The sequence below is a fragment of the Hypanus sabinus genome, chromosome 5, assembly GCF_030144855.1.
Source record: "Hypanus sabinus isolate sHypSab1 chromosome 5, sHypSab1.hap1, whole genome shotgun sequence".
Classification (NCBI taxonomy): domain Eukaryota; kingdom Metazoa; phylum Chordata; class Chondrichthyes; order Myliobatiformes; family Dasyatidae; genus Hypanus; species Hypanus sabinus.
Window position 1 is genome coordinate 144172700 of NC_082710.1, and position 13194 is coordinate 144185893.

General features: G+C 40.2%; 1 protein-coding gene across 1 annotated transcript in view; it reads left to right on the forward strand.

Moving 5' to 3' along the window:
- The window catches only part of tm9sf2 (transmembrane 9 superfamily member 2), a 56945-nt gene extending 45389 nt beyond the window's left edge, over window positions 1-11556 (forward strand). Inside the window, exons 16-17 of the mRNA XM_059970497.1 lie at window positions 5667-5838; window positions 9990-11556. Of these exons, the coding sequence (XP_059826480.1) occupies window positions 5667-5838; window positions 9990-10057 (240 nt within the window). The 3' untranslated portion in view covers window positions 10058-11556. The remainder of the gene's footprint in view (window positions 1-5666; window positions 5839-9989) is intronic.
- The last annotated feature ends 1638 nt before the right edge of the window (window positions 11557-13194 follow it).

Sequence of the window (13194 nt, forward strand, 5' to 3'; positions counted from 1 at the left end):
TAGAATCTGGGGGAAGTTAATTAGAATGTAAAGACTATATGAAAAGTGAATTAATGTAGGATTAGTGCATACGAGTTGATTGTTGGCATGGGCTCAATGGGCCAAAGGGCCTGTTGCCACACTGTTTCTCTGGTTCATACAGCTGCAATAAAGTCAGCAGCTTTGTCGTATTGCACTGTGATCTGTCCTTTTGACGTGTACCAGTTTTATTTGCTACAAAATAATGTTTGTTATGATATAATTTTGAGGAAAGTTGGAACGATTCTTTTGTTTATTTCTGACGAAAGTTGGAGGCGGAGGAAGTTCTTTGAAAAGCCCGGAGCAAGTAGTTGGACATGTTTCTTGGAATTGCCTGCACCTGCTACAAGTTTGTTAGAATTCAAAGGTGGATCAAGTACAAATTGTCACAAGCCGAGGAGGAAGTCAGGTCGGATAAATCCAAGTATGACAAGATTAAGAGTGAGGCTGGCACAGAGAACGTGGACATGACAGGAGGGGAAGACGATGGTGGTGGTGGTGATGTTGAGTTTATTGACTAGATTGAACTTGATGACACTGAGCCCAGTGAGCTGGATGGTGTCAAAGAGCCTCGAACTGTCATACCAGAAGTGATTGAACAACATGAAATTGGACTTCTGAAGTTTGAAGAGGATACTGGAAAAGCAATTCTGCCTGATGCGTTGAGAACAGAAATAATAAAGCTAGGTTCGAAGTACTTCCAGAACAGTGAGGGGCCTTACCTACCAACAAATAACCACTCAATGAGCAAAACTTGGTTCAAGTGGAAATTGGGAAATAGTCGTGGTGAGGAAGTGACTCGCTTATGGCGAGTCTATTCCTCTTCTAAAAAGTCCGCATTTTGTGTCTGTTGTCTTCTTTATTCTTGGTCAGACCATCAATTCTCATTGGAGCAGGATTGTGGATTCAACCAGTGGAAAGCACCTGAAAGGATTAGTGTTCGTGAAAATGCCAAGAATTATCGGGAATGTTTCACACAGTGGAACAAAATGGAAAGAAATTTAGCTGGAAACAGAGGAATTATTGACACGGTATTTCAGTCACAGATTGAGAAGGAAAAGCAGAAGTGCCATGATATCTTGATGAGAATCCTTCACTGCATAAAATTCCTTGCGAGTCAGAACCTGGACACAGAGGACACAGGGAGTCACTTAAGCTAGACAATGACTCCAATGTGGGAAATTTCCTTGGCTTGCTGAAACTACTGGCTATCTTTGACCCTGTCATAAAAGAACACCTCACTCGTTTGGAAAGTCATCCTGGATCCATGTCCTATCTTTCACCGGGTGTTCAGGACGAATTTATCCACATGATGGTATCCACTGTTTGCCAGTTTCCTGAGAAGCATTCGTAAAGCCAAGTACGAGTCTCATGTTCGACTCGACTCCTGATCAGGCACACTGTGAGCAGATGTCAGAAGTAGTGAAGTGTGTGGAAGTTGATTTTGAGAGGAAAACAGTCCGTGTTAGAGAGTCCTCCTTTGATTTTATCCAGATAAGCCAGAAGGATGCTGAGACCTTGGTTGAAGACATCTTGAAACAGCTAGAGAAGGACGAAATGGAGCTACAAGATTGTCGGTATGACAACACTGCTGTGGTGGTTGGACACAAAAGTAGTGTTCATCAAAGAATAAGTGAGAAGAACGACCTAGCAGCATTTGTGAATTGTGACAATCACTCACTCAACTTGGTGGCTGTACATGCAGCCAAGCAGGATACAATGATGGTCACGTTTTTTGGAACCGACGAAGCTCTCTACTTGTTTTCCTCTCATTCAACACATTCAAAAATGCCGTGCCTGTGGTTGTTAAGTCAGAGTCCGAAACCAGGTGGAGTGCAAGGACAGAAGCAGTGAAGCCTGTCAACAAGTACCTTGAGGAGATACTTCAAGTTCTCCAGGACATGATAGACAATGAAAACGAGACCAGAGAAACAAGAAGTGATGCAAGGCAGCTGTACAACCACATGTTGAGTTATGATTTTCTGATTTTGCTAGGATTTTGGAACGAAGTACTCATTCGCATTGACGGTATTCAAAAGAGGCTGCAGGATCCTAGCATGAACTTCCACGATGCTGCCCTGGATTTGAAAGCCCTCCGAGATCATTTTTACAATGAAAGAGAAGTGTTGGTCAGTGAGTCACTCGAGGAAGGAGTCAGTCTTTGTCAAGAATGGAATATTGAAGTTGAAAGATGTCAGAGACGAAAGAAACAAATGCCTGATGAGAACTTGTGAGATGGTGGGTTAACAACTAAGGAGGAAATGGAAAGAGTCATGAAGGGAACACTCAACCATCTTCACAGAGAAATGGATGAAAGGTTTGCACAACACTGATGCCAAGTTTGGGTTCCTTCTTGATGTCGAGGGACTGTGTTACAGCGCCAACAGTAATGACCTAAAGAAGAAGTGCGAAAATTTGGACGAATTGTACAGCTTTGATGTTGATGGACAGCAGCTATATGAAGAAATTTTGGATTGTAGAATGTTGCTATCAAGGCAGGTCAATATGAAAATATCAAGACCTGAAGAGCTTCTTGAATTTATTCTTCAGTGTAGTGATGAGAGCGTCTTCCCCAATCTTCGCATTGCTATTCAGATAATGCTAACCATCGCAGTTTCCATCGCCAGCTGTGAGAGATCATTCAGCAAGTTAAAACTAATACTTTCACATTTGAGAGCCTCTATGGGTCAAGGCAGACTCTGTGATCTTGCTCTGCTGAGTGTAAAAAGAGAAGAAACTGAAAAAACTGACTTTGATCACATCATAGACCAATTTGCATCAGTGAAAGCAAGGAAGGTGCAGTTATAATTTTAATGGAGTGCCATGATTTGTTAACTAAAAGGTTAACGAGCTTGACTTGTATTTTTGAGCTGATATTATGGTAAAGTTATCTAAAAGATGGGTGTCAGATGTTTGGACAGGGTCACAATTTCAGTGCTTGACAAAGGCACTATTTTCCGTAGATACGCCCCTGTCGGGACCAGTACATTTTGGCCCAGTTAAGCGGCTGTTCCAATTAGCCAACGTTTTAGCCGAAAAAGTGGGAAAAAAAGACAAACTGTGTAACAAATTATGCATTTAAATGAAATGCAGAACAAGTTAGAACACTACCACTACCTCTGCAGTACTAGAAAACTGTATTAGCTCTTCAATCACAAACAAGAGAAAATCTGCAGATACTGGAAATCCAAGTGTAGCCTCTGTGCCCCTAGTTGACCATTCACCTAGGGTGAACCGCCGTCGCCCTGCCAGTAGTGCAAAACTTCAGTGTAAATACGGTGTAATGCCCACCTCAGTACACGCTCACAATACAAATACCAGACAATACCCAAAAGCGAGTAAATAGTTGCAACTTTATAGTGATTTCTTAGTGATGGGTTAATAGAAACAGATAACCTTACAGCGCCAAAGTAACAATAAGTTTGTCAGTTTGTGCACATATTTTAAAAGGTTGGAGATCACGCTTCCGGTTCTTTCCACAACAACCTTCCGAGCCTTCGGCCACCGTCCGAACTGGCAATGTCCAGTATCTGTCACTCTGGAACCGCTGCCCACTCCACACACGTTCGTCCTCCTTGCTTTCAATAGACAATAGACAATAGGTGCAGAAATAGACCATTCGGCCCCTCGAGTCTGCACCGCCATTCTGAGATCATGGCTGATCATTCACTATCAATACCCAGTCCCTGCCTTGTCCCCATATCCCAAAAAAGACCGCAAACTCCCGCTCAGCTTACACAGACAAGATAGCATAACAATTCTCCATTGGTTATTTTCCCCCTTATCATTAGCCATAACCCAAACATACCAGACACAAAATCCCATTATAGCATTACAGAGAAGCCATTTTGTTAGCCTGAACAGTTAACACCACGGTTACTGGTACTGACCCCACACAGCAACACACATAAAATGCTGGAGGAACTCAGCAGGCCAGGCAGCATCTATGGAAAGGGGTACAGTCGATGTTTTGGGTGGCACCCTTTGGCAGGACTGAAGAAAAAAAGCTGAGGAGTAGATTTAAAAGGTGGGGGAGGACAGAGAGAAACACAAGGTGATAGGTAAAAGCTCAAGAGGGAAGGATGAAGTAAAGAGCTGGGAAGCTGATTGGTGAAAACGATACAGGGCTGGAGAAGGGGAGGTCTGATAGAAGAGGACAGAAGGCAATTGGATTTCCAGCATCTGCAGATTTTCTCTTATTTGTGATTGGATTACTACACTGCAAAGTCTTTTCCAGGGATGCCAACCTTGAAGAAGTTTTAAGTCTTCCCTTTGAGGGAAGTTCAGTGAAACCCTCTCTCACTGCTCCCCCTCTGTGATCCCTGCGACCATCCGACTCTTCGATCATGTGCTCACCCAGTCCCGCTACTACAGCCATGTATTGTTTCTGGGAACATGTCTTCACCGCCAGCTTGTACCACACAATTTCCAGATTCATTTTCAAGTTCTCAAACTTGCGGTAATGCCCCCCCTTCACCATTCCCCATCCCTTTTTCCCTCTCACACCTCCTTGCCCACCCATCACCTCCCTCTGGTGCTCCTCTCCACTTTTCTTTCTTCCATGGCCTTCTATCCTCTTCTATCAGACTCGCCCCTTCTTCAGCCCTGTATCCCTTCCACCAATCAACTTCCCAGCTCTTTACTTCATCCATCCCCCTTCAGGTTTCACTTAACACCTACTGTTTCTCTCGCTCCTTCCCCTCTTTTTAAATCTACTCCTCAGCCTTTTTTCTCCAGTCCTGCTGAAGGGTCTTGGCCCAAAACATCGACTGTACTCTCTTTCATAAATGCTACCTGGCCTGCTGAGTTCCTCCAGCATTTTGTGTGTGCTCCCTGTAGAAGTTAATAGTTATTGATGGAGGAATTAATCCAGGTCGCATTCTTTTGACTTTAAATGAACAAAATCAGCAGATGTCTAGTGTCAATGATGAGCAGGCTTCATACAATGTTTTCGACGATTGCATTCTCCAAATCTTCATTTTTATTGTAACATTCAAGATTCTTCATAGTTTCTAATTTTATTGTAACATTCAAGATTTTTCATAGTTTCTAATTTTTTTGAGGTCATGGAATTGTTTCATTTTCACTCCTGGCCATTTCCTGCATTTCCAAGCCTGAATGTTCGAAACAGCAATGAGCAAGTCAGTTCTGAATTGTCTAGCTGCCTATTTCTTGCCAATTATTAGCGACAAAGATCACTGCTTTTTGAACACAAAGAGGTGCAATTGATATTGTTTCAAAAACTGTTCGCTTATAACAGTGTGTCTAACAGCCACACAAGTGCATATGACTGTTGCTAGTTGGAAATTGTTTGACAACAGTCTCCTGCCCCAATTAAGTGACATAGGATAAACAAATAAACAAAGGGAATCCCTGCTATTTTCCCGATTAGTTTTTCTTCTTTGAGTTGTCCCAAATAAATCGCTGCCCCAATTAACTGATGGCCCAATTTACCAGAATCCACTGTATGACTGAATCTACAGCTTACTCTGTGGGAATCACTCAAGTAAAGAATTTCATTGCACCCTGGTGTATGTGATCTGAGCTTAGTTTACAAACGGGTAGGAGTGAGGCTGTGAGGGAAGTATGTCATCCAACTATGTTCTTGGATATAATTTTTTAATATACTTATTCTTTTATCGTTTCAGGACTATCACTGGCAGTGGCGATCATTCCTAACCAGTGGATTTACAGCAATCTATTTTTTGATCTATGCAATCCATTACTTCTATTCCAAATTGCAGATAACGGGAACTGCCAGCATCATTCTGTACTTTGGTTACACAATGATAATGGCATTGATCTTCTTCCTATTCACAGGTAAGCTGTTCATAACAATCCTGTCCAGTTTAGTATTTATCTTTTTTTTAATGTGGCACTTTATAAAGTTTCTTCTGTCTTTTCCTTCGTTGCCTTTAGCTACTTTACTGAGATGACATGTAGATTTTAATCTCTTCTAACCAGCATAGGGAATGGAAATTGTATCATCCTAAATCAGAACCTTAAACTGGTATTATCACAAAATTCATTTAAGTTTTAATTAAAATTGTGATATTATCAGAGCATAGCCAATATAAGTTACCAACCACAGAGATATGGGGCCAACAGAACACAAGATGAGTTACGACAGAGTTTTTGGATGGTCAAAGGCACACCGAGTAGAACTGTTTAATTTGGACCTCTGGTGCTGTCTGTGTGGCATTTGCATGTTCTCCCTATGGTTTGCACATTTCTGGTGCCCTGGTTCTTCCAGAGACACAAAGTTGGAAGGTGAGTTGGCCACTATAAACTTCCCCTTGGTGTCTAGGTGAGTGGTAGAAGGTAGGATAGTTGATGTGAATGAGTGGAAATTTTTGAAAAATTATAAGTTGGTATTTGAGTTGGCTGATGAGCCTGTTTCTGTACAACCTTGATTGGATGATCTTGTCTCCATTTTCTTCCTCAACAATTAAGTTTTGAGCTTATAAATGGGGAAAATAGAATAACTATTTATGGTTAGTTGTTCATATCTGGAAGATATCCAGAAGAGTTTTGCAATATTTCAGTTTCTAAGGGGAAATCTTGAGTGACAAATCTGTTGGAGTCCTTTGAGGAAATAGCATGCAGAATAGACAAAGCATAGTCAGTGAACTTGCGTCTAAGTCCTTCATTGATGTTACTTAATATTGAACTGTAGAGAGAAACTGTTTGTGCACTCAGTCCAGCCCAATGTATGGCTTTCCCAAAAGTGCTTGAAAATTCCAACACTCTTGTGCTGCGGGGTCAAATCACATTTGGGTTTGCATGGAGGAAGTTGTGAGCAATTAAACACCTTGGGAACTTGGTTTTCTTGTAGATCCACAGGGAACTGATTGTTGCTTGCAGAATGTGGACTTTTTATGAACAGCTGGTGTGTTAACAGCTTAGGTTGGATTTGGAGAGTCAGAAATCACAGCTAATGTCTATTTCCTTACTCCTTTGAGCATTCTTGGTACGTGAAGATCTGGATATAGAGGCCTCCCAACAGAATGTGTTGTCATAGGAGAATCCTTTTAACTTAAGTGAGTGATGAGCCTTGTCATGTGCTTCTGAAAAGAAGAAGGTTCCTACAGTGTTGCTGCCCTGTATATGTTTGGGGATGATAGGGCAGAGCAGAGATGGCTGAAGTTTCTGGGAATAGTTCAGAAAGCGCAGGATAAATATGTCTCATAGAGGAAGAAGTTCTCAAATGGCAGGGGTAGGCAACCGTGGCTGACAAAGGAAGTTAAGGACTGCATAAGTGACAAGGAAAGGCCATATAAATTAGCAAAAGTGAGTGGGAAGTTGGATGATTGGGAAACTTTTAAAATCCAACAAAAGGCAACTTTCAAAAAAATATATAAATATGAGGGCAGACTAGTCAATAAAATCAAACAGGATACCAAAAGTTTTTTCAGTTATTTTAAGAATAAAAGGGAGCTGAGAGTTGATATTGGACCACTGTAAAATTATGCTAGTGAGGTAGTAATGGGGGACAAAGAAACAGCAGATGTACTTAATGGGTACTTTGCATCTGTCTTCACTATGGAAGACACTAGCTGTGCGCCAGAGATTTGTGAGTGTCAGGGAGCAGGAGTGAGTGCCATTGCTATTACAAAGGAAAATGTTTGGACCACATGAACTACATCCCAGAGTCCTGAGGGAGGTTGTTGAAGAGCTAACGAATGCGTTGATCGTGATCTTTCAAGAATCACTTGATTCTGGCATGGTCCCGTAGGACTGGAAGATTGCAAATGTCACTCCAGTCTTTAATAAGGGAGGAAGACAAAAGAGAGGAAGTTATAGGCCAGTTAGACACACCTCAATGGTTGGGAAAGTGCTGGAGTCTACTATTAAGGATGAGATTTCAGGATACTTGTAAACTCATGATAAAATAAGTCAAAGTCAGTATGGTTTCCACAAAGTGAAATTTTGCCTGACAAATCTGTTAGAGATCTTCAAGGAATTAAAAAGCAGGGTGGACAAAGGAGAGGCAAGATAAAATTCTATGGCACTACAGGAAAGATACTGGCATGGATAGTGGAGTGGCTAACAGGCAGGAGGCAACGAGTGGAAATAAAAGGGGCCTTTTCTGGTTGGCTGTTTGCCTGCAGAATGTGGGCTGTTTATGAGCAGCTGGTGTGTTATCAGCTTAGGTTGGATTTGGAGAGTCCTCAGAGGTCAGTATTGGGACTGGCGTTTTTCACATTGCTTGTCAGTGATTTAGATAATGGAATTGATAGCTTTTTGGCAAAGTTTGCAGATGATATGAAAATAGGTGAAGGGATAGGTAGTGCTGAGGAAGCAATGCAATTGCAGCTGGACTTAAACAAATTAAAAGAATGGGCGAAAAAGTGACAGATGGAACGCAGCATTTGAAAATCTATGATAATGCATTTTGGTAAAAGGGACAATAGTGCAGACTATTATCTAAATGGGGAGAAGGTTCAAACATCAGAGGTGCAGAGGGACTTCTCCCCATTTAGGTAATAGTCCACACTGTTGTTCCTTTTACCAAAATGCATTATCATACATTTCCCAACACTGTTTTCCCATATCTCAGAAACAATGTGTTGTCATTGGAGAGAGTCCAGAGGAGGTTCACGAGGATGATTCCGGATATGAAGGGGTTAACTCATGGGGAGCATTTAGCAGCTTTGGGCCTGTACTCAGTGAAATTTTGAAGAACGCAGGGGTAATCTTATTGAAAGCTATTGAATGTTGAAGTGGATGTGGAGAGGATGTTTCCTATGGTGGGGCTATCCAGGACTAGAGGCACAGCCTCAAAATTGAGGGGCAACCCTTTAGAACAGAGGTAAGGAGGATCTTTTTTAGTGAATCTGTGGAATGCCCTGCCACAGACTACAGTGGAGACCAAGTCCATGTGTGTATTTAAGGTGGAAGTTGATCGCTTCCTGATCGGTCACAGCATCAAAGGATATGGCGAGACGACCAGTGTATGGGGTTGAGTGAGATCTGGGATCAGCCATGATGGAATGGTGTAATTCTGCTCCCATGTCTTAAAAAGCAGGAATAGGAGTGCTCTGTACACCCCCTTCTCCCCTCCTGCCCCCCGCCCTTTAATTCAGGCATTTAGAGGGAACCCCAGATTTAACATAGTCTGTTAACTATCTGTTAGGAAACCTGTGAATGAAATCCACCCAGTGAATAGATTTTCAAAGGGTTGGGGATGAGAGGACACAGGTTTAACGTGAGAAGGGAGAAATTTAATAGGAACCTGAGGGGCTGTTTTTTCACCTGGAGGGTGGTTGGTAAACTGAACAAGCTGCTGGAGACTGTGTTGAGGCAGGTACATTAACAGCTTTTTGAACAGGTACAGAGATCACAAAGATTTAATGGACAAATGAGACCAGCTGAAATGGGCATTGTGGTTGGCATGGACAAGTTGGGCTGAAGGTCCTGTTTCCATGCTGTGAAGCTCTAAGACAGCTGGTTTCTATTCAAGGTCCAGTCCGCTGACTGACATAATGATTCAGGGATATGGAAAAACTGAGGATAATTCTACAGTTCCATTCTTGTACCTGACAGTGCACAAGCCTGTGTCACAAATACTCTACATATGTTTGCTCAGCTAAGAAGAAAAGACAGATTTAAGAACCGTTCAATGCTGTGGTTTGTGGAGGTGTCCTGCTGTTCAGTCAGTGATTTACTTGCTGTAGGCACCAGCACTCTTGTTGCATTCCAGGTCATTGGTCAACCTCAGCAGGCAGAATGCCACTAGCTGCAAGTTAGATCTCTTTGATTCACAGCTGGGTTGTGGCAAGGTATCATGAGCAATGTGCTGGTAAAACATCAGTGGTCTTGAAGAACATGGAAATTATATCATTTATTTTTCTTGGCCCAAGTCACCTGCAGGATATAAATATCAAATCACTAATAAATTTAAGCAGTATTATATATCTAAGTATTAATGATGTCTGCTAACAGCTTATTTTATCTATATTTTCTTCTAGGAACTATTGGATTTTTTGCATGTTTCTGTTTTGTGACCAAGATCTACAGTGTTGTCAAGGTGGATTAATGGAACAGCATTTTGGGGAAATGTGCTTATGTTTAATTGAACTGGTGTTTACCAAGATGATTTGATAACCAGCAGATGGGCATCTGTTCACTGAGAAGAGCTGTTGTACAGAATACTGTTGCAGGGTTTATTTCAGATTCTAAACTTATTAGGCTAAAATCAGTTTTGAGCAATTGGACTAATATTTGGTTTTGGGGTGAAATCTCCCATTCACCTTTTATGTTGAATCAGATTTGAATCTGTTGCCTGTTTATTTATTGTGCTTCAGTTTCTAACAATGACTTTGAGAGGTAAGTATGAAACAATAACGCTTCAGTAAATTGTACAAACTTTCTACTTGGAATGAAGATTGCTGATATTCAAGGAAGCAAAAGTTGAGAAAAATACACTAACTGTCTGGTTTCAAATTGTTTAGCCTGGAATCTATTTTGTAATTATTTTTCCCCTTATTTTCCTCTTTCTTAATTAATTTGTTTGAAGTACTGCACAACATATTTAAATTTGTGGCTAGTTACGTCTAAGTGACTTTCCTCCTTTAATACCAGAGAATGGTGCTTCATTTAAACATTATTCTCCAGGGTACAATTTCAACAGCATTATTTACCAAGCTTTTTTTAAATAATTTATTAGTGTTCTGATACTAACACTGCTGTATAGTCATTATTGGCTGTCACATCACCATAAGATAAAGGTGAAAAGTACCTAGGTGCCCAATAATATATTTATATAGTGTTTAACCTAGAATGGATTATCGAATGATTTGAAGGCCCAGGTTGTCCTGACCTGCTTCATTGATCACTGTACTTCCCACCTTTCTCACTGCTATCTTGTTTTTGTTCTGTTCTATTACTGAAATACCTAACTTAATGAAAAATAGATTCTTTGCCTAACTCCCTGCAGTCTTGTTTCAACTGTTTCTTTTTTGCAAACTTGTGATTTCACTTCAAAGCTGTGTTCCCAATTTGCAGTTTTGAATGTGTCACCCTCTGGTGCAGAAAGAAGATGTAAAGATTTTTATTAAAAGGAAGAAATAAATTTTACTAAATATAGGAGTGGAAATGTCAGGTGGAATGCTGAATAGAATTGTGAAAATCTAAAGTATTTTTTGCATTTCTTATTGTTTGCTAGTTTTTACGTTATGTTCCATGCACTTAATACTACAGAAATATATTAAGAGGATTAATTTTGTTCATTGGGTGGTCTGAAATCTGATGGTAATGGCTTACTTTATTGACTCTGACCCCTTTTTGATGGTTATCTGAAGATTTTATTTGGGAATATTTTTAATGTAAATAATATTTTCTATGACAAGGCAGTGGTCATTTATGAAGAATAATTTAAATATGATTGAAGAATGTTATGCTGGGTTATTTGTTAATGATATACTTTTTAGTGGGTGTTGGATACTGTATATTTTTAATTATTTTGGATGACTAAAACTAATGCTGAATCATTCAGATTTCAAATGTACAACCTCTTGTTAAATAAACTTTGTAAAGAAAAACTGCCTAATTGCCTTGCTGATTTAAAAGAAAAACATTAAAAAATTGTTTGATGTAGTTGTACAAAATCACAGAAAAAAATGTGCTAAAGGAGCCAATTCGGCCCATGTCTGCGGCAGACAAAAAGACACTAATCACACATTGCAGCTTTGGTGTCAAATTTTTCTCGTCCCAGCAACATTATCATCTCTTCAGCCAGTTCAGTACAATTTGTTTCTGTAGCTTGGAGATCTGTAACTGGGACATTGTTTGCACTTTCAGCATAACGTGCCTGCTCTTGCATTTATGTCTTTCACCTTTAAGGATCTGTAGACATATACTTACACACTTAATGTCATCCTGTTGTATACAAGCCCTTCCCAAGTTATGGAAGGCCTGATTTTGGGAAATCTAACTATGCAATTCTCCCTAATTTTAAAATATTTTTCAAAATGGTAGTCAGTGATGGAAAGGCAAGCTAATGTCCATTAGGAACTGGATATAGTATATATTCTTTCGATTTAATTATGGGCAGTGTTGTGGTGAGCAAACACTCAGTGGCCACCTTATTAGGTACCCTGTTCACCTCTTTAATGTAAATATCTAATCAGCCAATCATGTGGCAGCAACTTAATGCATAAAAGCATACAGACACAGTTAAGAGGCTCAGTTGTTTAGAACAAACAACAGAATAGGGAAAAATGTGATCTAACTGAATTTGACCACAGAATGATTGTTGGTGCTAGATGGGGCAGTTTGAGTATCTCAGAAACTGCTGATCTAGGATTTTCACACACAAAAATCTTGAATTTACAGAGTTTTGTGAAAAACAAAAAATAAAATCCAGTGAGCAGCAACGTATGTGACTGTATGTGTTGGATTGTACTATGATTTGCAAGTAGAATGGCCAGACTGGTTCAAGCTGACAGGAAGGTAAAGGTAACTCAAATAATCATGTGTTACAACAGTGGTTTGTAGAAGAGAATCTCTGAATGCACAACACATCAAACCTTGAAGTGGAGGGGCTGCAGCATCAGAAGGCCACAAGCACTCTGTGGCATTGTTCCTTCTAAGCTACACAATGTGCAGTAACTGAAACTTTCCCGTGCACACAGCCTTTGTTGGTTGGTGCGCAGCTGGAATTGGACGCATCTAGAAAAAGTTTACGAAATGTGAAAGATTTTCTTTGTACTGTATTTCATTATATCCTTCAATTAATTAATAAAGTATGTGATTTTTCAATTTTCATTATAAATGTTCATAATATGCTTATTACAAAGAAAAGCATTTAAAGCATCAAGCAGTTTTCAGGCTCTGAAAAATTTTCCTGCTCAGAACAATGGTTGGTCTGCGCAACCGTAGAGGGAGAGTTGCTCAGTGACTATTAGGTACTGCAGGTACCTAATAAAGTCGCCACTGAGTGTAGATGAAATGAAGGAATTATAGAAAGTGTGTGCAGAGCAAGACAATCTGGATAGCCAAAGATTCTATGGATATTGAACAATATGGACAATTTTGAGATAAATTCCATTTCTGAATCCTATGAGGGGTGATTGATAAGTTCATGGCCTAGCACATTTATTTTTCAACATAGTCCCCTCCTACATTTTACACACTTAGTCCAGTGGTCTTGGAGCATACGGATGTTGGACCTCC